We start from the raw sequence: 27,233 nt of genomic DNA on the forward strand, positions 1-27,233 counted from the left end.
GCGTGTGTGTGTGTGTGTGTGTGCGTATGTGTGTGCATAAGTGTGTGCACATTTGTGTAGCCCCTGCAAGTCTAAGGTGAGCTAAGGAGAGTATGTGCTGTGACAAGGAGCTGAATAATACACTCTCCCATACGCACGCACAAAACAAGAGTTGGGTAATCCCTCCTTCAATAATGACCCAGGGCTCTAAACAATAGCTCTCAATCAGCTGATCAATGTGTCCACATAATTCATGTGCGAGTCACTGTCTTTAAAGGGGTGTGGGGGGGAGGAGAGGCAAGCGGGCGGTAGAGAGATCAATGCCCTGTGCGGTGATAACGAGCCTGGGCCTATGTCCACAGGAGCCCCGCACTGGCGTCCAGGGTCTCTCTCATTAAGAACATTTGGATAAGCATGGCTATACATACATAATGTGCACTTCTAATCGGAGCCAGATAAATACGTTTCACCCCCTCCTTTATTGAGCTCGGTCCAGCTTTTGTGACGCAACGCGACGACTCCAAAACAGGCAGGAAATGATGTCAATCCGCAAATAAGAAAAAAACAAGTACAGCAAATTAACAGCAAGCTGCTGGCCTCCTCTTTCAGTATCTAATTAACAGCTTAACCTCCTGGTGCTTTTATGAAAGCCATACTGGGAGGAGCTCGCCAAAATTGCAGTACAATAAGTCTGCCTGCAGGAGGCGAGGGTGGGATGGGGCCATGGGGGTACCTATACAACTGTTACAGCCACTTGATGACATGTGCACTGGCAGGGTACCATCTGGAAGTGGAATGGGGGCAAATCAGGACCTGCCCTGGTCCTTCTCTCCATTACCCACAGTACTGTGTCAACATAACAACCCTCCAATCTGGACAGCGGGGACAATAATTACTCGTACAGGGCTGGAGGAAGAAGACCTTTTTTTTAAATGTTCATATCAGCTAAACAGGACGTGCACAGCAGGCTGAGATGTTCAGATTTAGAGATTCAATAATTGGTCTTTGAATCAGTGTTTTACTTGTTACAATAATAACCCATGATACTAGGGAGGAAAATGACGAGGTTTCGTGTCTTTTGGCTGCAATGGAGCTGCTCAGAGCTGTCTCTGTGCCTAAAACTGTACAGGCGACAATAACATTTTAGTTAGACACATAGAAAAGAAGCAGATATGCGCAAGGAACTTCCTTCAGCTCACACGGCATCAACTGAACGTCTTAATTCTCCGACAAACATCTGAATATTCTTCACAGGGCGACAAAGAGGATTTCATCAGGCTCCCACTATCTGTCATCTGGCTAAGAAATCTGAAACACTGGTGTGACAAGTCAATATTGATTGTATGTTTACGTTTACAGCTTTTTTTCCAGATATGCTCACTGTGATGAAGTTGGGCAACAACAATCAACCGAATCCTCTATAGTATAAATGTATGAGAGGCACCACATGGACTGCCCAGATCTGGTCTCAGCCGTACTGTAGGTCACTGGTGTGTTAGTAGGGTAAAGGCAGAGGCGGCCCTGCATCAGCACAGCTGACGAGAGTCTCCAACACCTCGCTGGCTTCTCATTTGTCACTTGCCAGCCACACAATGGCAGCACGGCCTTGTGGAGGCACTCTGGGCAGCGAAAGGCTCGTTAGATGGAGGCGAAGGATGAAAAAGGGTTTTTGGAGAGGGCAGAGTGGAAGGAGCCCTATAAGAACGAGGGGGAGACAGTGAGTCAGGGGCACAGGGGGTTGTTGGATTAAGATACTGGCAAACACCACTTGTCATGATTAATGCAGTCAGTGGGAATTATATTCAGAGCAGGAACATTACCCAAACACAATTAGTCCTCAAGAACAAACATCACACTCTGCCGTGAATGCAGATTCATTGCCATATCACTGTGAGGGAGTCGCCATCAGAAGTCAGAAGGACTCCAGAGGTAAAACTTATCACGTCTGACGTGGTTAAGGTTATGTGTCTCCCTCCTTCCTTTATGGTTTCTAGGATCCCCCCCAAAAAAGCCCTTAAATGTGCCCACAGCAGAAGGGGTAACCAAAAGCCATGCTGACTGCACTGCAGCTCTGCCCACGCTCTCGCTTATAAGCCTATTGTCATTAGCTGATCTCCTGTTCCACCTTTTCGCTGACGTAACGGCAGAGAGGAGACATAGAATACAGTCTCCTCAGGCTTGTATTATCTAGCTTTCACCCCTGGCGTTCTCAGTTTGGTAGTGTAAATATTTCATTACCACATAATTGGTTGCTGCTTCAGGCTATGCAATAAGGCTGTGGTAGCTGTAACACTGTATGTTTTCTAACTATCCCGCGCATCCTTCTTTTTATAAATGTAAAATTCATAAAGATGTGTTTTTGGGAGGAGGGCGTGGGAGATCTCGTAAAGGGGAAATGTTTCGTTGTTTGTGCTCTGCCCTCACACGGGCTCGCTAGAGACACCAGCTAATTAAGAACGGTGATGATGTGCTCAGCCAGAGTCAATATTTAACCCAGTCTTACACAGCTATCTTTATTAGCAGCATTGCACTGAGAAAAAGGAGCAACACAGTCTCTGAGAGGTCCTCTTCTTAAAATGAAAATTAATGAGTGGGGTTGAGTGGAGTTGAATATACAGAGTAGGTCTATATGTGGAACATGAAGCACCTTGTTGGAGTGAAACTGCTGCTGAGGGTTCTCCAAGCAATTCAAACACCAAACACCCACTGGTTTCACCTGTTATCTCTTCCCATACCCGCCAACTAAAAAGCTGCAGCTCTAATGAGTGAAACCCTGACATTTCACTTTTGGCACAGACTAAAAACTACAAATAAAAAAAGCTTAACATTGTAAGTGGTGTGAAAACTACCATTGCTTCTCTACTTTTGTACAATAAAAAAAAAAAAATCACTACACATCCTCTGAAACCTTCCTGTTCATTCTTCAGGGAGTAATCTCTAAGCCATTACCGCCGTTGAATTAGAAGCGTGTAACTAAAACGCAGAAGACAGCTGTTCCCTCATAAAAACAAAACTTTGATTTTTTTTTCCTTCATAAGACCTATTGTAGCCTTTGACCTATGCCCACAGGGAGATAGTGCACTTCTGTTGATAAATGGTGCCCCCCTCCTTCCCACGAGCATAGCCAACTCTATCACTAATACATCTGGGCCTCGCTAACACTGGCTTCTTTAGAGGGGTCACTCCGTTGGCCCTGCTCATTAACCAAAGAAAAAAACATAACTCCACTTTCCATAAAACAGAAACAAAAGTGCTCATTGATCAGGGTAATCAATCGGGGATCAATAACCTAAACCCTCATCGTTTCCAGTGCAGCGTAATTGCAGCTGAGATATAGTTGTCATCACTAAAAATCAAACACAGACCAGACTAATTGGAGGAGGACTATTGCTTTTTGGTTATGCAGGCAAAAAGCTTTACAAAGCACCCAGCAAGACTTGTGATGGCCGGTGAGTGGAGCATCCCAAAATAACCAGTTCATGCCAATGGCAAGTGTCATCACGGAGGTCACTGTGCTGGCTGCCCATGTGGGAACATCTAATACAGGGCTCACACACAAGAGTGCTTTGTATCCCTTCTCATGTAACTTGTGCACATAAATTATAAGATCACATTAAGCCCTAATTTTATAGGACACCTTGTGATATTAATCTAAGGTTTTGGAGGAATGTCCTTATTAGACAATTTGTAACTGACCTCATGGGTTAAGCAGTGGTCAGAAAAAAAGAAGCTGAGCTCTGTAAAGAGGCTCAGAGAGCGAAAACAAAGAGGAATGCCTGGTGTAATAGACATTTCATAAACTGGCATCGCAGGCGAGTTACCTTTACTGCATGTACACAGTTCAATTGTGCAAAAAGAAAATCTCAAACCATACTTCAAAGCATTCCACTTTTCCCCTTCCCGTTTATTGATTAGATAAAGCTCTTGTTCAGTAATTGTGCAGTAAATCAAGCATGGTGTGCACTAATCTCAACCCCGGGAGGAAAGTGTTAAAGGTAAAACCTGCTGGAAAGTGCATAATTACGGCGCTGTGTTCAGCCAGGAGAGAGGATACACTCCTCCCTCTCGCATTTCTCACTCACTGCCTGCACGACCAGAGGCAGCAGAGAGAGGGGTTGGCAGAAGAGCAACGGGAAGTGTATACAGTTTCTAACCACCTCTCACTCCCTCCCTCACTCTTTCAGTCCTTCTCCCTCTCAGTGCATTCCCAACCAAAGCGCCGGGGGCGCCATGCTTGTAAAGAAACCACAGCCTTTTGAGTGCCTCTTGTATTTACAAACGGAGGCATGTTGGAATCAAAGGCATTACCACATGACATAACACATTAAACAGTTGGCAGATTGAGAATTTATAGACTGAAGAGATAGTGGATGGGGTAAACAGGAACAGTGCCATTGTTGGATCAGTTTATCTACAGCTATACTTGGTATGAGAGCTGAACTTACCTAAACCAGAGCACAGGAGAGGAGTCAACTGCAGCAGCTCCCTCCTTTCCCTTGCTTTGCCTTCCCTCTCTACACACAGCCCAGGCTATACTCCAGGTGGAGACAGCTATCACTTTCCCATCAACTTCCTGTTCCGCTCGTCTCTCCACCCCCTATTCTCTCCGCTCTCTCACTCCCAGCTGCACAACTTGGTTTTCTGTGCTTTGTTTGAAGAAATACAAAGCTGTATCTTTTCCCACATCTTTTGAAACACTCAAATCTGCAGTTAAAGAGGGTTTTTTTTTTTATTCCTTTCGCTCCTCATCCCTCCTTCTCTTATCCTCCTCCCCCAACATTTTCCCTTGTTGCTGTTCTGCCTAATCTCACCTCAGTTTTTATTTCACCCTCATCAGCAGGGACCTAAAAATAAATGATAAATGGAATATGATATTTTAAAGTCTTATCTCTTATCTGTTCTTACAGGGGAATAATGGGGTAGTTAATCCTGCAGATCCTACTCAAATTGATTAATCAGCACATGCGGACAATCAAATAAATGATTAATATTCCCCAGTCCTGTGGTCGGACAGTTACCCCTGAAACCATCAGTAATAATTCAGTAACCCTTCGCAGACCACAGGCTGCAGCTAGTCAGCCTCACTCAGCATCAGTCCTCTGATGTTCAGCAGGACTTTGAACTTCCCGAACAGAAACTCAGACACACCAGGGGTAAAACAATCTGCAGTCTACTCTCTCCCCGAGCCTCAACACCCGACTACCTGATCAGACTCACACACCACCTTACAATGCATTTACAGACTTGAGGGAGAAGGACGGCAACGCACGACAAGGGCTGCTTCATCTAACTGCTGTTACACATAGGAGCATGGACGCTATCAAAACAAATCTGTGTTCTCTACATTTCTGACAATCGTACAGAAATGTTCACAATATTGCAACGTATAACATCCCTAAAAACATCCATGCAGTCAGGACAAAAAGCAAAACTTTCCTTTGAGAGCACACGCGTACCTGGAATGGCGTGCGTTATGTAAGCACTAGGTGAAATGCCTTTAAAAAAATAATGCCACTGTGTTCCCACAGCGAGAGAACCAGATGTCTCCAGGCACTCACAGACTGACAGAGAGACAGGCTGTTTAGCAGCAACTCTCCCAGGCCTAACCGCACTGAGCACACCCTGTCCTGCTGGTGGACAAAGGAGGGGAATCTCTATTGAAAAAAGGCCCTTCTTTTCTCTCCCATTACCCATGCTATTCTCCCTCCCACAGAGGTCAGTGAGCAGCCATCTTCGTGGCGCTCCTCTGCATCTGCCATGCTATAACTGCTATTAATCAGGGAGAGGGCCGAAGGCAGAAGAGAGCACCTCTTTACTCCCCCACACTTGCACCCGGGCTCGGGAATGAATGGGTGGGGGTGGGTGCCGGGGTGTGACGGGAGATATGTGTGTATGCACATGTATATAACTTGGGGGATGTGGCTGGGTGGGGGGGGGGGGGTAAACACTGCTTGTAGGTGTGGAATGTCAGCTCTGCTCCGAGTGGTCATACAATGCTAAAGCTGTGGATATGTGTGTTTGTCTTTGCTACTGCTTGGACACAAGTTATGCAAAGCCAGTGCTCTGCTCTATGATCTACATTTATACAGTATATACACACTGCTGCACCCCCACCCTAATCCCTCCTCTCTGCCATACAGGAGACTTGGCCTTTGTGATGTGTCTGACCAGCCTGTTGCCTGAAACAGCACGTGCAGCTGTCTGCTGTGACGAACGCACTCCTGCCAGGATCAGGACACAGCGACTCTTCATTGCATTGCTATGTTTTAATATGGCTGCCTGGCATTACTAAAGCCATTTAAAATCCATCTCAGAAGCCACTGACCTCGGGGGAGTTTACACAGGCTGAGAGCACGTTGAGGTTTAGCTATAACACATATTGATGGCCTTTAACTTGTGTTTGAGAACCTTGGAGGGTGGCGCGATAAGAACTCTGCGCTCACAACCGCGGCAACACCGAGCCCTAAAGTGTGAGTGGCCATTCAGTACTCTTGCCAATATGCCCCGTGATATATGGCTTTTGCCTTTAATAGGTACGAGCGTGGCGTGTAGGGCAGTGTCGTGAAAAAGCCCCGTTTTATATAAGCGTTACAGTTCACTTTGATCTCGTCTCCTGCTCCACTGTTTATAAATCAGCCACACAAATATTTATGAGCGGAACGCAGAAAATGGCTGGTCTGGTTTGTATCTCTGCCCTCCTCCCCTCCCTCCCGACTGCGTCCACCCTCCACCCCCCTGTGGCTGATGTGCGGATGAGGCCACCGCAGATGCAGAGCGAGCGAGCGTATAGGCCCCAGGCCACATCCATCATATCTGCTCCGTCTCTCTGGCTATTGTGTGGCCCCGGAGAAGGCTGACCTACCCAAAACAACGAAGACGGCACATTTACCGTGGATACAAATAAAAAACAATAAAGAAACGCTCATCACTGATTTAATGAATAAGATGATGTGTAAGAGTGAACTGGTACGATGTAATAGGGAACTGGTACGATGTAATAGGGAACTGGTATGGAGCAAACCGTTGCGTGTCAAGTATAAGGCATGCTCACACACGCATTTATGCCCCTGACTAATGCATCACTAGTTCATCAGTAACAAAGCTCAATAAATTAAAAATGCCATGTTCAATACTTATTGCCTCTGCCTCCATTTTAGCTCACCTATCTGTTTCTGCCTACAACACACACAATGGGTCAGGCCCGGAGCTTCTGGATCCATATGCTTTAATTGCTCCCCCCTGTCCTGACCTCTGATCCAGATCGCTCTGATATACAGCATCTCTATTAAATTGGGATGTAGGTAAATATTCTTCTAATGACCCTGAGTTCTAGCGACACCATTGAAAATGGAGGAGAAAAAAAAAAATCAATCTTCTCTTTTCCTTTTTGCCCTTCACTGACTCTATTAGTTCCCTTTTTTTATCTCAGGGTTGACTCCGAAAAACGCGGAGGGAGACCGAGCAGAATGGAGCGTCTCCCCTCGTTTTGACAGGGCATTGGACTGAGATTCATTTCCGTATCGAAGAGATTACGAACCTATGCTCAGAAGGAAATATCTTTTGAGCAGCATCTTGACTGTCCTTCAAGTCCCGCATTGGGTTCGCTAAGCCAATGGGGAAAAAAACAGTAAGACAGGCTTTATCTAAACAGAGCAGAATGTTGATCCTGCAATCTAGACTCGAGATAATTTAAAAGATAACACGGTTGAAGTGGCAAAGAGACAAACAAACTGGACCAAATGTTACCCATCATGCCTTGCGGGTTCACAGAGAGATTGCGGTGTATGCAAGGCTGTGCATGTGTCTGTCCATGTGTGTGCACCCTACAGTAAAAGCTGATGAACTGTATGTGTGTGTGTGTGTGTGTGTGTGTGTGTGTGTGTGTGTGTGTCTGTGGGCAGGGTGGGTGGGGGCGAGGGGCGGGGTGGGGTGGTGGTGGTAGTGGTGGACTGGCTTGTCGATCGATGCAGTGATTGGCAGTTAATGGCTTTTCCTGTTCTGCCTTGGTAACCCTGGCCTGATGGCTGTTGCTTCTGATCAGAGATGGCAGATGGTGTTTGATTTTCGTATATAAACCCCCGACTTTGTGGAGATGGCTTCATCAGGCTCAATGATTTAAAAGTTGAATACTGGGAATACTCCAGTGCTGGATCTCTCGTTTTAAAAAAGCCCTAACCTCCCTTCCAGATGTAACGACTGATCTCTTTTAACTTCATGCAACACTCGTGCTTAGTATTCTGCTATAAACCACTCAGTCCACCAACGATAAACTATCAGGATGAAATCCACAGCAGTTTTTGTTTCCATGACGTCCGTGAGTCACGTGACCACTCAGAGAATCAAACATCCCCAATCATCAAAAGATAATCCTCAAACAGAGCCATCACCACATTGTTCATTTATTTTCATCCAGACCGTAAAATACGGAAGCACAAGTTAGAAAGTGAACTTAGGGAAAAGGAGAAAAGGTTGTAAATAGAGGGAAATTGAATGATAAGCTCAATTTGATGCAAAAGAAAAGATGGAAGGTAATCAAAGTAAAAACAAGCGGGGCCTGAAATCTCAGACTGTTTTTGGTGTTATTTCATGTTTCAACTGCTTGAGTCTAGTCTTTAAGTCGATTTCATATCTTATAAGTCCTATAATTTTTATGTTTTTCTCCCCATAAAAAGATCTGAGTTTTTTGTTTTTTTTTAAGAATAAAAGTTGAATTCAGTGAAGAGCATATATGTAAAAAAAAGAGTGATTCAATCAATAGATAAATGCCATATGATCCCTGTGGAAAAAAGGAAGGATTGATCTGGCGTTGCAGTGCGGCCAGAGTCATCTCCAAAGCTGCTGTTATACTATTCAAATCATCATCTGTGGGAGGAGGTTTGCTGAGACACGGTAAGATGTGTCTGAACATTGAGGAGCACAGAAGCAGTATATTTTTGTGAGTGTGATGATGATAATGATGACGATGATGTGTGTGTGTGAGACAGAGAGAGAGAAAAGTGATAGAGATAGATGGAGAGAGAGAAACATTTAGGTCACGCTGAAACTCACAACTGCAAAATTAATACACCCTTACTCCTGAAACATCAACAAATAAAATACTTATGCTCTCTCTCTCTCTTTCTCCCTCACGCTTTTCAGCATGCAAATTAATACATTGATCATTTGAATAATAATTTGCATCCCAGATCTCGCAATTCCACGTTCAAACTTTAACAGCTCCCAGAATTTCTCATTTAAACAGGAGCTGCACAGACAGCCCTTATGCTTCAAATTATTTCAACATGACTATTCCAACCTAACAAGCATAAATTAAGGAAATTCCTATCTAGTGACAGAGGAAGGCCATCCGAAGGAAGGATCCAAGTCTGAATTATTCAGCAGCCCTTAATTTTAGGGCTAGTGTTGACGGGATGTGGTGATATTATACATAAAAAAAAAAAAAAAGAAACAGAGTGCGGTGGGGGGGCTGGCACAGAAGGCAGTGAGCGATGACAGTATATGATCTGGGAGTTGGCCTCGGAGTTCAGTGGCTGTGGAGACTTCCTGTACTGTCTGACTCTCTGAGGAGATCTCAGAGGAAAGATGATTTATAAAACACAAATGTGTGAATCTGCTTATACTAAACTTTCACCGGCTTTGGTTGATTCAAGAAAACATCTGACACTGTGGCTACATCCGTGCTTCTTTTTTTTGTTTAAAAACATATCAACTCTGCTATGAATTAGCCTGGCGTCCGCGCTGCATCAGAGTTTTAAAGTCGCTAACGCTAATTAGTTTGGAAATGCTGCTGGTCCTGTTTTAGTTGGAAAACTGTTTGGGAAGACTTGCTGATTGGGCCTTTTCAGTCATGACACATAGCCATTGCTGATTCGTCATGTTCCTGCCACATGAACCACTTCTGGATGAATAACATCCGGCATTAGCTTCGGCCACAAGTACAGAACACAACATGGACAATTCATCTTTGCTGACCCTATCGTCTTTGCTAACAGCTGTTGTGCAGTTAAATTCTTCTTTTTACAATAATACAACTGCCTAAATGCATAAATACCGGCTCTTAGTTTCCACCCTTGCTGCTATTCGTTTGTTGCCTAGCTTTCTTTCTGCAACCAACAACCGAATGCTTCCTGTTTACACCGGGAGGCGCATGGTCAGTGGTCATGTGATGTGCAATTTCAGGCACGTTAGTCTCGACTGGGATTAAAACTGATAAGGAACCAAAGTACAGAGCACTATGGATGTAGCCTGTGACCCCGAGGTTAGCCACATAAATGAGGCAGGGTGAGGTGAGGGTGAGCGAGGAACAGACATGATATGTTGGCGTGGGTCTTACAGTCTAGGTAGTTAAACTTTTTTTTTCTACCCCCACCAACACAACTCTTTCTATTCTGGGCATCAGTTTGTCATGAAGGAATGTGAAAGCCATAAAGTACCAGTGCCCTTGAGAAGCTGAAGATCATTCTTGTCCCCAACTCTTAAAGCTGTCTTCCTCTCTTTCACTCACTATCACTTTCCCGGGCTCGCTCCCCGTCTCTCTTACTCCAGCAGGGAGTTTAAAGTAGAACGCAGGTGTAGAAGACGGCACCCGTGGGAAAGATAACGTTTGGGAACATTCCTGGGGTTAAAAAAGAACTTTTTTTCCCCCTGATATTCTTCATCTGAAGAAGTATGTAATTGCCTTGGTTCCAATACTATGCCTTTGTCCCTTTAGTGCCTCCACCCCACACTCCCAATCACTGCCTCTTACATCACTGCCTTGTAACTTTCATATAATACTTTAAACAAGGGATTCTATTCTCTGCTACTTTTTACATTTTCATCTTTCCATTTTATCCATCTTTTATACTCGAGAATAAAACGCATGATGAGGAAACAAGGTGCAAAATGATCTTTTCCAGAGCCCCCAGTAAAAACCACATGACACCCTGGGCTGCACTGCTTAATTACAAAAGGATGAAACCTTTTCTTCTACATCTGGAGAAAACATTGTCTGCATAGCACTGATAGATTTACTGCTCCCAGTTCTAACCCTGGACTCCAGCACACAGCAATTAGGCACAACATGGATGGACAACCAGCACCATGAAGTTCAGGAAGAGATGGTTATTCTCTCTCGGCACTTTAGAAAAAAGGCCTCTGAGGCCCCGCAGTTTCAAACAAAAATCCTACAAAAAGGTCCTCGGGAAACTGGTGGATTGTTAATTTTTTTTAAACCTTGACAGTGGTAACAGAGAGGTAGCACAGACTCTTCCCTGCGCAGTGTACTTTAAATCAGATTTCACACAACATAACCCATCTGCTTTGAGGAGACTGTGCTTGCAGGCATCAGCATCTATCTATGACCCATCATTAACAACAAACAGCCAATGAAATCCCAGCGAGAAATTGCTGAAGTTCTGCAATCCACCAGTAATCGATGCTCCACAAAATAGAGAGAGACCTTAGGGACAGATTTGTTAAAACAAAGAAAAAGCTAAGTAAAACAAAAACAGTACATGCCGTGCACTTAGGAGCAATTTAAATGGCTGCAGCACTGTAAATCGAGCATAGCTTTAAATTCTGCCTCCGACAAACAGCACGGCCAACAGGTTGTGTAGTAACACAAAAAGCTGTCAAACACACAGTGAGTTGTTTTTAAAAAGTAAATGTGTGTATAAAAATCACTCTATGCTGCTTATAATATCACAGTCAGCTACTTAAACATCCTTTTAGACTTACAAGTGGAACATTACATGTCTAGGGGAATGAACAACAGTCAGGGCCACATATCCATCATTCGCTGAAATTTATCTGTCCCATGACTCTACTCTGTAGGCCAAACCCAAACAGAATAGAGGTCCCTGTGTGCTCATCCTGGTACCTAAGACCTCCTCCCTTCTCCTCATCCGTCTCTTCACCCTAACTTGCTTTCATGTACAGCTCCACTGAACACAGACCTCAGAGCAGAGTAGTTTTGTGGCCCTGACCACTCGGGGGCCATTAATCTGGTGGCTAAGCCACTGATGTATTGATGGCACAGAGCCGGTAAGCCTGCCTGCCTCACTCTCTCCATCCCTTCAGCTTAGGAGCTACATAGATTCACATGAGCCTCCATCTGGCCTCATCAAAGCAGCATTTACCTGCCAACTGCGACTGTTAGTCTTTCAGGTGTGGCGGCTATAGGTCGACAGATGCATTTGCCGGCGGAGAGACTTGTTTGATGCTTCATTCAAGCCATGATAGCCACAGCATGTTTGCATGCTCTCAAACGCCTTCAATTAAATCCGAGTATATGAGCAGTTAAGTCTGTTTTCTGTCAGTTTTTCAAACACATGTAGCAGCTTTCATCTTAATACAAAAAACAGACATTACATGACATTTAGGTGCTCTGCTGACCAGTTTATTCCCCCAAACATCAGCTGAAGTAAGAGTTTTAGCGTGACTACATTCATGTTTGTTATGAGCCTGTAGCCAAACGCATATAATTCCAGATATTGATTTGATCATTAAACAGCATGTGTATGTTTATTAATCAGGTCAATTATTACAGTCAGCCAACATGGCAACTAATTACCAACTTTTACTACAGCAAAAAGACAAAATGTAGACGTTGACGAAGAAGAGGCAGCTGATTACACAAAATCCTAAAAGGCATTTTTTAAAGACAAGACACAAAGGGTGCTTTTTTTTCTGCAATCTTTGTAGTTAAAGGTTTGTTGTGTTGGTGGTAAAAAAAAAAAAAAAAGACAGGACCATGACTGATTAGCTGTAATATCATATTTACAAGATAGAGGCAGGCAGAGATGGAGTGTAACACAGATTAGATACACAGACCCTCCGGATGGTGTGGGCAGAAGTGTCTTTGAGATGTAATTTTTCTCTCAGTAATGCCCCCCCCATCTCCTAAAATCACTTGAAAGTGAATCGCTTAGTTTTACCATTTGAAATAATTAAAAAACATTTAAAGGCCAAATCTGAGGCTGCAAAGCTTTATGTGTCCTCCTTTTTTATGGGACTTAGATCTGCTGATTCAATAGGAGAATCACTGTTTTGACAATAACAGTTAACAGTGCTTTGCGTGGTTTGGAGAAAGGAACACCAAACAAAACTAAAGCTGCTTTCAGCCATGCACTGGACTCTATATATTCTCCTAACATTATTCAGATGAATGTGAGAACGAGTTGGTTGCTCCGGACATTTGAGAATGTCCTGAAAAAAAACAAGAAGAACACAAATATCTCAGGAGGAAAAAGAGGTGCCACACATGTAGAAGATGTTGATGGAGACCATGCATTGGAAAGACGAGATTCAAGATCTTTTTGGGCCGACGCTGGTGTCGCTGTGATGTAAACAAAAACATGTGATCTCCGCAGGGGAAATGATGTGTTATGTTCTGCCTCCTGCCTGCTCTACCCAGATGTCACCTCTCACCTGAACGCTCCTGATATTTTCCTCTTGTTGTGAATGCGTCTGACCCAGATAATCTCCTGTTGCGTTCTTCATATGTGAAAGTCTGGATGATGTCCGGACCCAACTGTCTAGACATCTTCCGGAGTTCATGTCTGCGTCCACGTCTTAAGAGTGAGCAGAACGAGTGGGATGGGGCAAGCAGCTGAGGAAAATGTTTAGTTTTCCAGCAGGGTTGGATTTTAGATATTTAACCTTACGTATATTCTCATGTTAGACCACCCATTCTTTCACTATCACTGGTTTGTTTTGTGTGGTTGAGTGTTTCTTATGTTTGAGGGATGAAAAGATTGGAGACGGTAGAAAACATCAATATAACATAGATAGAGGGCTGAGGGGCAGTGATGTTTAAGAAACTGTTTCCTGTCTCTAAAAGGGACAAACTGTATACACCATACATCACTGCCCCTGATGGCAAAACCACCTGCTGTGCACAAAGTGGAACTTATCTCTGCCTTGAACTGTGATAAAACCCAGTCACAAAAACTAATCAAAAAATGTAATCATTAGACGATGACCAAGAATCTCAAACTCCCAGATGACACAACTCTATGCTCTCTATAATCCTATCATCCTATGTCCACCACAGAGACTGTATGTAGATCCTATAGGCTGTAATGCACGGGGTCATTTCACCTCTGGTAACTGTGGTGAAAAAACAGTGAAAAAAGGTAGGAAAACACCATCCTCTCCCGTCTTAGCACCCCTCCCTCTTTGCTATCTTTTTGTAAAGTCCCAGCAACACCCAGAGCCGAGCAGTTGCACATACTATCAGCAGCAGCAGCAGCAGCAGCAGCAGCAGCTGTGCCACGGGTCAAAGCCCGACCTTTTCCCTGGCCTTCTCAAGGGGTGGGAGCTATAAGAGTTGTGAAATTCTTACACGCTGCCAAACACTAAGCCCTACGAGCCCCCCTTATTTGTCTGACAGCCCTCCTCTCCGATCCACCCTGACTCTCTGTTGTGTGCCACTCCTGCCTTGTTCCACCCACCAAGCAAAGTAACTGAGATCTGTTTGAGGTATTACACTGGAGTGCAGCTCTCTGCAGGCAATTACTGACACAAAGAGGGTAAGCAAGGTTCAGGATCATGGAGGTGTGAGGAGGTGTTCTGGAGACCCAGAATTTAAATTAAATACACCTTTAGTGTGATGTCATACCTTTTATCACATGTTCTTTACTTGTACAAAATCATTTGAGAAGATGTTAAAATAATATATTTCATGAGGTCTATATATGTTGGCATTTTGTGGCACTTAAGATTACAAGATTGCTTTGTAGGTGCGTGTGTTAGAGTGCGTGTGTGTCTCTCTTTGTGTGTGCATTCACATGCTTGTGCATGTGAAAGGGGAGAATGGGCTGTCTCCCAGGATGTGCAGCGAGCGCTTTATTAGAGCGGTAGTACCAGTAAATCAGAGCTCAGCTCTTCCTGGAACTGCTGCAACCTTTCCCACTGAGCACTATTACTGAACAATCATAGGCTAGCCATGATAATTAGCAGAGTATCTATCGTTCCCAACCCTCCTGTCCCCCCCCCCCCTCCCTCCCCTCTCTCCTGTCTGTCTCTCCATCCTTCCACCCCTCCTCTTCTTTGAAATGTCTGGTGGGTGAGTGGGCAAGGCCAGGCGCCCGCTAGATGTCATTTCGCCAGAGGACATTTCACATTACCTGCTGTAATTTTTGTCTTGACGTTGGCCAGAGTGACAATCTGGGCACATTCATCCAGCTCACTATGAGACCACTGAGAAAATATCAAGCAATGACTATGACATCCAAGAAAAAGAGAGGGGAATTAAACATGGCCGTGCCTACCCTGTCCGAGGAATGAAGGGCAACACGATTCCATAATAATCTTGTTAATGTTAAAAATGCATGGGTCCAAAATACACTTTATTTGATTGCTAAACTGAAACATTTTCTCAAACAGGAGTACAAATATAATTTGCGGTTGTACCCCTACAATTTAGAAGTATATAGTCCAAGAGGATTGCAGTCAATCCTGGTGGTTTCATTAATGGGAAGAGGTCATCATGCCTTGCATTCCTGACTCTGAAGAGCCGGTGCTTCTGCTGTGTAAGATCATTAGTGAAACACCTTAATGCCTTTTCATGTAACCACTAATCCCTTCATTTACATTACAGCCTATTTTCCTCTATTATGTTTCCTTGTGATTATTTGCTCTGTGCAGAGTGTAGACGTTTTCTTTCCACAGCGTTCACTGATTCTGTTGGATTGCACTGAAGGGTAAAATAAGAGCAGGGACTGCATCCAAGATATAGATTTGTTTGTTAATGGGCTCAACTTAAAAATCTGTTAGTGCACTCGAAAGTACAGTGCTTTTGATCAAACCTGCTGTTTTTATCTAAGACTGTGGATGTGTGTGTGTGTGTGTGTGTGTGTGTGTGTGTGTGTGTGTGTGTGTGTGTGTGTGTGTGTGTATCAGAAAGAGAGAGAGATGAAAAGTTTGTACAGCTATGTGTGTGCTCAATAGAGCGGGACCCGGACGGAGAGAGGGGGTGACAGGAGTTTCTTGGTTAAAGATTCCCCATCTGATAGTAGCGGCACTTTCTCCCTTTTCTTTTCATGGCCAAGCGGCATCTGGAGTGGATTTTGTGCTAGCAGACACCGAGGAACATGATTACATTCGGCTAACTGCGTTCTAAACTGATTATGCATGTGCCAAGCTAATGGACTACATTTGCAAGAGGAAAAATAACATCCAATCAATCTCAATTACCGCCAATTGCACCAGCCCCCGAGACAAGGAAGGTAGCCAGCTAAGTCCCCCATGCTCCTCCCCTTTCCTCCAGCCCTTGACTGGAAACCGAGGCCTGTGGCTGGGCCTGGTTAGGCCACACCCATTCTGTCTGGCCGGAGGAGCAGAGGCCTGAGAGCTGGATTAGTGCCACTCATCTCACCTCCGCACTAGCACATAGCCAAGCCCTGAGGCCTATACCGTTGATGGTATAAGGGCTATCATATTCACATATGTGGGTAGCTGTAAAATGAGAAAAGTGAGGCTGGGTTTGTTCAAGATGAAGAGAGCCTCGGGGGAGTGCTAAGTACTCCAAAAAATATAATAAACAAACTAAGGTTTGGGTCATCTGCACTGTAACAAAACCCATGTGTTTGTGTTTAGGAGTGACCATGTAGGACAGGATGGGTAACCACCATGCTATCGTCAGAGCAGCTAAAAACCCTACGGGGTAAAAGAGAAGGTGAAAGTTCACTTCAGAGCATAAGGCCGTGCTGGCAGAGCACAGGGCTCAGAATTGGTAACTCTCAACTGAGCACAGGGGAGGACAGGGGAGGACAGCATCACCCCCCGCTGTGTGGTGGTCCATGTGGTCAGGATGGCTCGCTGGATCTTTCTGTGGTCTTTTGGAACATTCCAATACATGGGGTGGTGGGGGGGATATTTTTAGAAAGCTCTAATATGGGCCGCATACCACAGACTCTCAAATTATCCCATCCAGCTTAGCCCTCAGTTTAAACCTTCCTTTTTAATTCCAGTAATTACAGGCTCCAATTTATATGGAGCTGTGCTCACAAAGGGCCTGTTTAATGCAAACCAGTTTGATTTGGGTGATGTGTCCCAAGCATCTCCCACATCTTACGGCCTGTTTATGCTGACTTGATGATTTATTTTCTCCCCAAAAAGGTTAAAAATGGTGCTATATGCATCAGATTTCTTTGGGGAGGAATAAATGAATGGTGATTTTCCTTTTTTTTGTCCTTGCCTAATATACCGAGTTGGGTTTACAGGCTTGTGGGCCACTGTGGGTTTCTGCCTGTCAGTATATCTACCAGGACAGTAAATCCAGCACAGTACGGAGACATTGACATTGTCAAGTGGGGAGCCAGTGCTGCCAAGAGACCTCACAACCATGTACTTGTTGTCCACTAATCACATTTGCAAGTCGTATAATATTGTAATAATTCTTGTCAAGTCACAAACATCTATATTTTTGAGCAGAGTCTGGGATGAGGACGGCTTATGTGGACTGCAGTGTTCCTGGGTTGAGAGTGCAGGTAATTTCTGGACACACGCTCGTACTCGGAAGATCAATTGGTTTTAAGAAATATGGAGCCATCTTAAGAGGCTTAAGTCATAAAAAATGATCATGCCTGGATGTGTTGTACATATTTAATCCCCCGCAGCCTGAGCAGCAGTATGACATATGTCTCTTCTTTCTTAGAAACTTAGGCAGAAAAAAAGAGATGATTCTGGGCTCACAGCAAAGTGGAAAGCACACAGATAATGTGATATAGACTGAACTATATTTTGTGAGACAAAAACAATCTATCCCTTCGAAGGTGTGAGGAAGAGAGAGGGCATGCCAGTGCCTGTCTATTTTGGTCCAATGTGAGACTGTCATGTCATTGGAATCTGGGCCAGTAAGTCCAGCAGCTACGGCCAAGAGAGGATGACCATGGGCTGGGAAAACAATAGGATTTATTGCCACGCTGTTTTTTTGTTGCTGTTTCACAACTGACTCTACACACTCATGGGTTATGTTCCACATTTTAATTTGTATGTATCTATAAATAAATCAAAATGTTGTGCGGTCCTTTCTGTTATCCTCATGCAGACCACAGACTGAACACCTCCCGTGTCCCCCGGCACCAGGAGACCTGCATCCCATCGTTTTGTTTATCAAAGCACTGAAAATTGATTTCTCTCTGTCACTGTTATTTCAGTGCGAATGCATTGTGGACAGGAAGCATGCCTGTCGTACCAATGGATCTAAGAAACCATTCATAATGCTGGGTGATTTTCAATGGACAGCCCTTTTTGAGAGGCACCACTTCACCTTAATTTTTTGATGTAATTAAAAATGTGTGAAGCAATTTGCACATGCCTATTCATAACTCTTTTTCAAAGGAAGTTGCACAATAATATACAAAGACTGCCATACAAAAAACGTTAACTGTTCAAATCCTGTTTTTAAGAGTTAAAAGACTCTAATGGAGTGGATTAATAAATAAAGGTTACATCTACTAGGAAACAGGTATGAATGTAGTGTAGGATTACGTGGAGTATGGGTTGTCCGTGTTTGTATGTGTTTTGTTGAGAGTGTTGTATGTATGCGTGTGTCCGTGTGCAACTATGCCAGCTTGGGTTAAGCGCAGAGTGGCCGAAGCCGCAGACACACAGGATAGGTACCTAAATGGAATCAGGCCTGTTAGATTTATGGCCATTTGTTCTGAGAGTGTTCATCCATTGGCTATTATGGAATGATTAGAGGAGAAGGTGAAGCTCCAAGTCCAGCAAAAATCAATACGGCTGTCGAGAACGATTCAGCCTTTCCCGCTCTGAGGAGTATTAGCACCAAACCTCTGTCTCCTCGCACTTCTTCATTCGTCTCCTAGTGATTCAGCCCTAAGCCTCCACACCAGCTTCAGCTGCCATGTTCTTCTCATGGCAGCCGTGTGGCCCCGTTTCTATATGACTACTGGAGGGAGTTAAGAGTTAAACAAGAAAGCTATCATTCATGCCTTGGGAGAGTATAGTGGTGTGGGCAGCACTAGAGCATTTGCTGTGTTCTAAGAAGGAATATCAAGTTAACAGGGAGAGGATTAAGTCCACATTTTTCCTATTGCATAAATCTCTGTTCAGTGGGATCACAAAAACTCGTAAATTAGATGTATGATCCCAGATATGCTTGAGACATACTACTTCTCCAGGCCATATTATAACACCTCTAATGTTTTGACAATACAGCAGCGTTAGCAGATTTTGTAGGTTGGTTACTGTGCAACATAAAAAAGTCAGAATTTTTGCAATAAATGCCGATGTGACAGCTCTTTCTCCCCAGGTCTGCATATATTCAGTAAAGATGTGAAAATTCGGATACAATGTGGAGATGAGATTGAGTGGTGGGTGTGATGAAGGAGCATGAGGACCACTCACCTTGTAGACTTTGAGGCTGGCCTCATGGCGAGTGTTGACGGTGTGCATCCTCAGCTTCTCCAGGCTGTTGGTGTAGTAGTCACAGGCGTTGCATTTCAGGTGCACTGGGTTGCCTATGGCCACACACTTCAGACGCCACTCGTTGCCTTTGCCCCCTTCTTTAATGTGGGCTATGAGCTGGTACTTTTGCACGTGCTTGTCTGTCTTGCAGTGCAGCTGGAAATTGGCCTTGAGCTGAGTGGTGTAGTGGCACAACTTGCACTGGTGAGAGTCGCCCACCACCGCACGCCATTCCTCCTCCGGTAGGCTGCGTTCAGCTCCCATATGCATGCCAAGCACATCCAGGTTGTCGGTTGTGAAGCGGTTGCACACGGCGCACTGAAAGAGCTTTAGGGAGGGATCGCTGGTTTGTGATAGACTCTCTCCCAGGGTCATCAATTCTTCAGACACCAACTGGCCACCGCCCAGCCGCACGTCCATGGGCAGCTCCCCGCCAACTACAATGTGCGGGAACACAAAGATAGAGAAAAACCAAGACGAAACAGGTAAAGAAGTTGCATACATAATTTGATCATGATGTTAGACATATTCAGAGTTTGCAGTCTACATTATAGTAAAGTTTTCAAAGACCACTTGTTCATTTTGTGCCACTCTCATTATAATATAAAGGAAAGCTGTTAAACTTTGACAAGCCCTGCTCTGTCTGTGAGTATAATATTGCATCAAGGATGCATGTATCTATTTATGGGCCTATAGCTATTCTTGATTTGAGCTGGTAAAGCCTGGGACTTTTCCATAGTGACCCAAAACCTCATGCTGCCAGAGATTGAATTTACGCGTCGCATATTTGGGATTGTGCAGGTTCATGGCCTGTCTGTAAATCAACTCCAGGGGCCACAAGCTCCACAGAAAAAGCAAGTTATTTTATCATTACTGAAGAACTAAGGAGTTCCCAAACACACATTACTGTAAATCAAATCCATTGCCCACGTTCAGTGAATAATAATTTGAAAAATTCCACTTCTCTACTTCACTTGGATTCTTCTGTGTCTTTCTCTCCCGATTGCCTCTAAATCAATATGGACACCTAACAGATTAATTCTGCTTGGTATGGAGTCTAAATGCTGGGGAAGGAGGAAAAAACACAGCAAGCACATATCCTGTGACACCAACCACAGAACTGATGTCTATACAGTCTGGGGACGTTGACTTAAAAAATGAACGCTGAAATGAGGTAAGAGCAGCCAGAGTTTTTGCCTTTGCTTGCTGATCTTTAATCTTTCACTGCCCAGACTGAGCATGCAGGCGTGACCCTGCCTGGCTTTACACTAAATTAATTCCAGCAGCTCCTTTTTATTTATTGCTGCAGTATGCAGCCTGCTCATGGACTTTTCTCCATTACCTGAGTTTTTATAGCCAGGAGAGGGAGACCTTTGAGAAGCCCTCTGAAATCACTCACAGGCCAAGCTCTCCAGTCATAGCTCCTTACACTCTCTCTCTTACAAACACACAGATGCACCCACACACACACACACAGTTTCTAGCACAGTCCTGTCCTTTCCTGCACCTTACCATCTCTCATTTCTACCTGGCTCTCATGCTCCATTACTACGCAGATTCAGTGATTTACCACAGACCTGGATCTTGTTCCTCACTAAATTCTAGCGATAGACCATTAGACCAAGACAATGATTTGCAGCTTTACATCTGTTTCCTCATGGGTTTTTTTTAGGTTTTATTTTATATTGAAACTACATGTAGGTATGTTAACCTATGTCCATATTTATACAAAGATATCTTGCCATGGCTATCAGACTTGTCTTTTTGCCATTTCACTGAGTACAACTGACAACAAGTTCCAGCAAAAATGGCTAAAAGTCAAATCCTCCTCCTCTCTGGCACTCCATCTCATATCTTTCCTTAACAGCAGTAGCTGAGTCTCGGGAACAAGGATTATAAGGAGGCTGAAATTGTGTGAGGTCAACGTTTGTTATCTATCTCTTTGGCAATACACTCAAAAGTAAAAAATCCACTGTGGAGGCATGAAAGAAAACCTATTACTCCTTAACCTGAGATCTCCTTGCAATGGCAGATTCCCTCAGGAGATTTACTGAGCCATGTGTACCATACTGTCGAGTTAATATCGGTGTCAGAGTGTTTGTGTATGATGACTTTAAGAGTTCCTTTAAGTGTGACAGAGGATGACACCACTGTAGTTTATGGGTCCAGACTGTGTAATCATTGCCTCCCTTGTAACATGCTTATTACATCTCACCTCGGAGGAAAATGAACCAGATGGCAGGAGAGGGGAAAAAGAATTAGTCACAGCAATCAATAATTTTCTTGTCTTTGAACTGGTGACAGTTTTAGACAAGGAGTACTAACCGTGGGGTTGTAACTTTACCTGGCATACCAAACACATTATGCTTGGGGAGGGGATGGTGTAAGGCTAGCAAAGTCACATTTTAGGAGCTAGGTGAGCTTAAAAATTAATTTGAAAGTAAATGAATACTTTGTCACACACAAAAAATAAATTCATTTGGGCTTCTTCATGCTATGAACTGTATTTTGTGATTTTGAAAGCAAATTGGGGCATTTCTGAACGCAAGAGAGGAAAGATGGGGCTCACCAAGTGCAGGGGCCAGGGCAGCCATGTTGGGATCCAGGTGGAAGCTCCCCATCAGGAACTGGGCCTCTGCTCCAGCTGGGTCTATCTTGAGGCCTGGTGGAAGGCTCATGTTCTGAGTCAGGTAATACTGGTAGAGCTCAGCCTCAGAGGGTGAGGGCATGGCTCCCAAGCCAAGTCGGCTGTGCTGCATCTGAGTCACATTCTGCTGAAGTAGCATCATGTTGTGCATGTGCTTCTCACTGGTCATGTGGATGCGCAGGTTCCGTGCCACATTGGTCTCATAGTCACACACCTCACACCGCCAAGTAGGTTTGCTCTTCGGCTTGGTTGGAGAGGGTGCCCCACACGGTCCGGCCATATGAGTGGAGGACTGTGTAGGATGGTGGTGGGGTGGGTGATGGCTACTGGCCTGGGTCACTGAGGGGACAGCTACCACTCCTCCCGGGGTATGTCCAAACACCTGCTCCTGCGCAGAGCCAATAGTTCCTCCATTCTGCAGTGTCTGCATGTTGTTCAGGTGCTTGTCCGACTGCATGTGGATGCTTAAGTTGCCCTTTGTGGTGGTCGAGTAGTTACAAACCTAGAAAAGATAAAACAAATTTTCTTGAAATGCAATAAAATTATTCAGACATTACATTCAAGTATCACTTTACATTAAAATACGTCTAAATTATTTCAAAATCAATAACCCAAAAAACTTAAATTGTAGTACTTAAATAAAAATGTTTTTGGCTACACACCTCACACCGGAAGGGCTTGTATCCACAGGTATAGCTTTCTCCACGAGCAAGACGAGGGTGGCTCTGGCCACTAGTGCAGTAAGAACAAGTGCCTCCAGAGTCTGGGTGCTTCTCTTTCATGTGGGCCTCCAACGTCTGCTGGTACTTGTAATGCCAGTTGCATTTGGGACACTTCAGTGTCTTGCACGAGTTGCGTGAATGCATCATGGTCATGTGACCACCCAAGGAACGTGAGGAACCCAGAACAGTATCACATTTAGGGCATTCTACCCCACTTCCTATGGTGCCACCAAGCCCATGGTTCTGTGAACACTCGCCCATTCCTGTTATGTCACAGGAGCCCCCTGGGAGGGGGTGTGAGTGGACATGAGATGAAGGGTGTAGGTGATGATGAAGGTGGTGCATGTGGTGATGGTGCAGAAGGGCTCCATTTTCCTCCTCTCCTTCTGCTGGGAAATCATTTGGTTCTGGAGCTGTGGCACTATCTCGATTGGCACTTTCATCAGCAGCAGCATTGGAGGACAGAGGTGAGGAGGAAGTGCCAGCAGTGTCATCCTCGCTCCTTCTGACGGCAGCTGCCGCCATTGCCATGGGAACAGTGAGCCCCTGGCAGTTAAAGCTCAGAGGGAGCTTGGAGGTCCTCCCCCCACCATCTGCAGCTGAACCCTCTTCCTTGACAGAGGAGCAAGTGGAAGCAGGGGCTTTGCTGTTGAGTGTGGAACTGACTGCAGAGGTGCAGGCAGAAGGCTGGAGAGCGCTACTAGGCATTAATAAAGGAGATTTGGAAATGCTTTGGTTTGAGACAGCTGGTTCCCCCGCTTCACCCCCGCCACTGCTACTGTTACCACCACAGGCCACTGCAGTGCTTTCTGCCTCCGCCTCATCTTCCTCCTCCCCGAACAACAGTTCCTCTTCTTCTTCTGACCCCCCCATCTGGCTGGATAGGTGTGCCTTGCTTTCATGTCGCTCAGTGTCCCCATCCTCTCCCATGCATGCCAACTCTTTCCCAACAGCCTCCTCAGTTCTCCCTCCCTGTTTGGGCAGGGCACTGGAGTCTTTGGCAGAGCCTGGGGATGAGGTAAGAGTGGATGCTTTGGGAATGCTCAGCCCTCCAAGAGAAAGGACTGAGCTCAGTTGGGTTTGTTGTTGCTGCTGTTGCTGGAGGCCAGAGTCAGAGTCTTTGTTCATGAGGTTCTCGCTGCCCCCACTGCTGCAACCAGGCTCCAGATGGACACCACTAAATGTGCCATAGAAGCTCTGGCTAGAGTTAATGGGGAGCGGGGTAGATGGCAGAGGAGTGCTCTTATTTTTTGGTTCCAGAAAACTAATGAGGGGCTCTTTGTCCTTCCCAATGCCCTGGATGATGGCAGATACTTGCTTGTCCCCCAGCAGCCGCCGCTCGTCCTCACACAGTGTCATGCGGTGATCATGGACGGCATGAGTGGCAAAGGAACGCGAATAGCCAAAGGACAGCTTGCAGAGAAAACACATAAGAATGGGCTTACCCTTGCCATATAGGGCTAACCCATCAAATTTGGAGAAATCCACGTTGTTGGGAACATCTTTGGATACAGAGGACTTCTTGGCAGACCCATCGCTGTTCAGGTAATCCTTGTTGCTTTTGTGCCGCACATCGAAGACACGGAAACTGTGCAGGACAGGACTGAGACCTGCCATAGTTGAGGTATTGGGGAAACCTTGGTCTGAAGTGCCAAACCACTTCCCGAAGGACGAGGCTATGTGGAACGTGTTGATGATCTGAGGGTAGACCGACGATGAAGTCCCAGCAGGTTCGCCCGGTTTTCCCCCACTGGTAATAGAGTTTGTGGGAAGCAGGCCGGGTACCATGCCCCCACCACTTTGGATCAACTGACTGAGGCTCTCTACGATGTAGGCTGAGCCATCTGGCTGGTAGACTATTTCTCCCGCCAGGTTCTCCACATCACTGCTCTCCTCTTCATCTTCCTCCTCTCCTTCCTCACTCCCACTCTCAGGTGCTCCCTGCTGTCGTGTGGGCTGATGTCTCAAGAGAGTGGGCATGCCTCCTCCCCCTGAAGCCATTGGCACCCCGGGAAAGGGCTGAATACTTGGGAAACAGCTGTCAATCTCCATTTCATCTAAGTCGTCAGATTCTTCCTCTTCTCCACAACTGACTCCCTCTTGCTCTTCTTCCTCAAGACCCTCTCCTCTGGGATGCAGCTGGCCCGTAGCAGAGCTATCACTGCGGGTCTGGGGTGATGTCTGTTTTAGCTGCTGATGCTGGGACTGTACTTCTCTTATCCCGTCATGAGTTGCACTGGGGTTTTGGGGTTGAGAAGGGTAGGGAGCAGAGAGAGACAGAGGATCCAGGGAAGGAGCCTGGTTGGTGCAAGGGACCTGTGAGCTAGAGTGATCGTTCCAGGGCTGTGGTGGTTGCTGCTGCTGGGAGGAGCTGAGCCCATCGTCTGTCCCAGAAACCACGGGAGACTCACAGCTGTCCATGCTGATGCCTACATGAGGCGTTCATCGCATCCAGGCCTGCAAAGACACAAATTGAGATACATAAGAGGTTGTTGTAGTATTTGGGATGTTTGATGTAACCTTATACGCATATGCTGTACACTAGGACACACAACTCATCATTAACCCAGCTAATGTTGGAAACACACAGGGTCTGAGGTCACCAAAGTGGACTTTTCATCCCCAATGACATGTGTTTTCAAGTGTTAATATGCCTATTAAGAAAAGATCAGATACAGGAAATATGAAAAAAGGACGGTCTGTACAGGAAGCTTAAAAGAAGAAAATCAAATGTATGGTGTATTGGGTAAGAAGCAAAAGTCTGAGATATAATTGGAAAAATGACACCATGCTCATTACACTAGATCAGATACTTAAACACAATACCTGAGACAAGCACTAATAAGCCATCCATGATTCATCTTCCTGCCATATCAGAAAGGTACCATCTTTTATCTTCACCTTCCAAACAACACCCCTAATCTTATATTCTGCAAATCCTACATCCGTTTTTAATTAACTTGCAGTCAGAAAAAAGGAGAAACAGGCTAACTTAATGGATCAAATAGATTCCTTGTGAGATAATTAGACACTGAGAAGCCACCCATCAGCACATTGAACATTTACATAACTGGAAGAAAAAGGGGGAAAGCTATTCTTAACAGTATTATTACCATCTTCAAGCTGTGTACATATAAGAGGAATATGATTCATGCGCATTATTGAAAGCGCTGTGTATGAAATCTAATAACAGCAATAAAAGGCAGTATTTTCTATGAGCTCAAAATATATAAGCTGGGTTGGGACTTCACTGCAGCTGTGTTTAGATCTTGCATCCAATAACCTCTACGCTCAGACTGGTTTCAAACACTCCAGCCATCCTCCGCCTCTGAAATAATAAATGGGAGCTGAGCTTTCGGGAGCTAGCCATGCCCCGAGCATCTGAGAGGCCCAACACAGGCTGCAATTTAGAGTGCAGAAGAGATAAAATGATAGCGCAAGATACTGCTGAGCTAATAATTTTATTAAAGGGATGCAGCCAACATTGATTAAAGGGGGCAATCGGGCTGAAACCAATAACTCTGGGCTGCCCTTTAACCCACCATCACTGAATATTACATGAGCAAAGTTTCCCGGCACCAAGCTCACTGCCATGTCCCGGTTGATTAGCGCATTCACTGCTTGCACTTGATTTATTTACTTATTTACTTAGGGATGCAAATTTCAGCTGTGATCAGAATGGAGTCTTCCCCCACGCCCTAACATAATAACCACCGAGGGAGAGGAGAGATTGATAATGTCTGTCTGCCTCTTCATGAATGTCTGATGAAGCTCACCTCCCACGCAACATACCTTAGACCTCTCCAACCTATATACACTTGAACTAAAAAAAATATACACTCTATTTTAAAGATGTGCTTTTGTGTATTTGGACGTCAGAATGAAAAACCAAAAGCACTATAAAGATAGAGCACCTTGTTTATTTGAGAAAATTTAAATTATGACTGCAAAGTGTGTCACAAATACTGGGGACGAGACATTTTCTGTTAGTATGGTCAATCTGATGTTTTGTTTACACACCACAGAAGCGAACCCCAGTGACCCTTGTGTTGCTTTGCATACAAAATGAAAGATATTAGACTGGCTGGCTTATTAACAAGATTGCTTTATACTGCCAGACATGATTTAGAGATGGCTGCCATATTGAGTGAGGGGATACTAGCCCTACTGGTCTGTATTTATTATCTGTTCCATTAATAAGAGGCTATGAGCTCAACAGCCATTTCACACAAATGGACTGAGGGCAGCGAGACTAATGCAAGAGAAAAAATGTGCCACATGTCAAACAGACACTGACTTTTCAGACTAAAAGTACATGAATAAACGGAACAAAGTGAAATGGAAAAAAAAAAGCAGATAATGGGTTTTGTCTGAAAGGACGCCCTGTTATAAAAAAGTGTCCAGGTTTCCTGTCTGAACACGGATTTTTTCACACTTACATTAGTTCCTCCTCCAGATTCCACTGCCTG

General features: G+C 44.8%; 1 protein-coding gene across 1 annotated transcript in view; it reads right to left on the reverse strand.

Annotated features, from left to right (window-relative positions):
* Positions 1-27,233, reverse strand: part of zfhx3 (zinc finger homeobox 3) — a 208,056-nt gene that overhangs the window by 64,687 nt on the left and 116,136 nt on the right. The window contains 3 exon segments of the mRNA XM_034570513.1: positions 19,336-19,832; positions 21,965-22,544; positions 22,705-25,221. Coding sequence (XP_034426404.1) covers positions 19,336-19,832; positions 21,965-22,544; positions 22,705-25,185 — 3,558 coding nt within the window. The 5' untranslated portion in view covers positions 25,186-25,221.

The sequence above is a fragment of the Hippoglossus hippoglossus genome, chromosome 3 (assembly GCF_009819705.1).
Source record: "Hippoglossus hippoglossus isolate fHipHip1 chromosome 3, fHipHip1.pri, whole genome shotgun sequence".
NCBI lineage: Eukaryota > Metazoa > Chordata > Actinopteri > Pleuronectiformes > Pleuronectidae > Hippoglossus > Hippoglossus hippoglossus.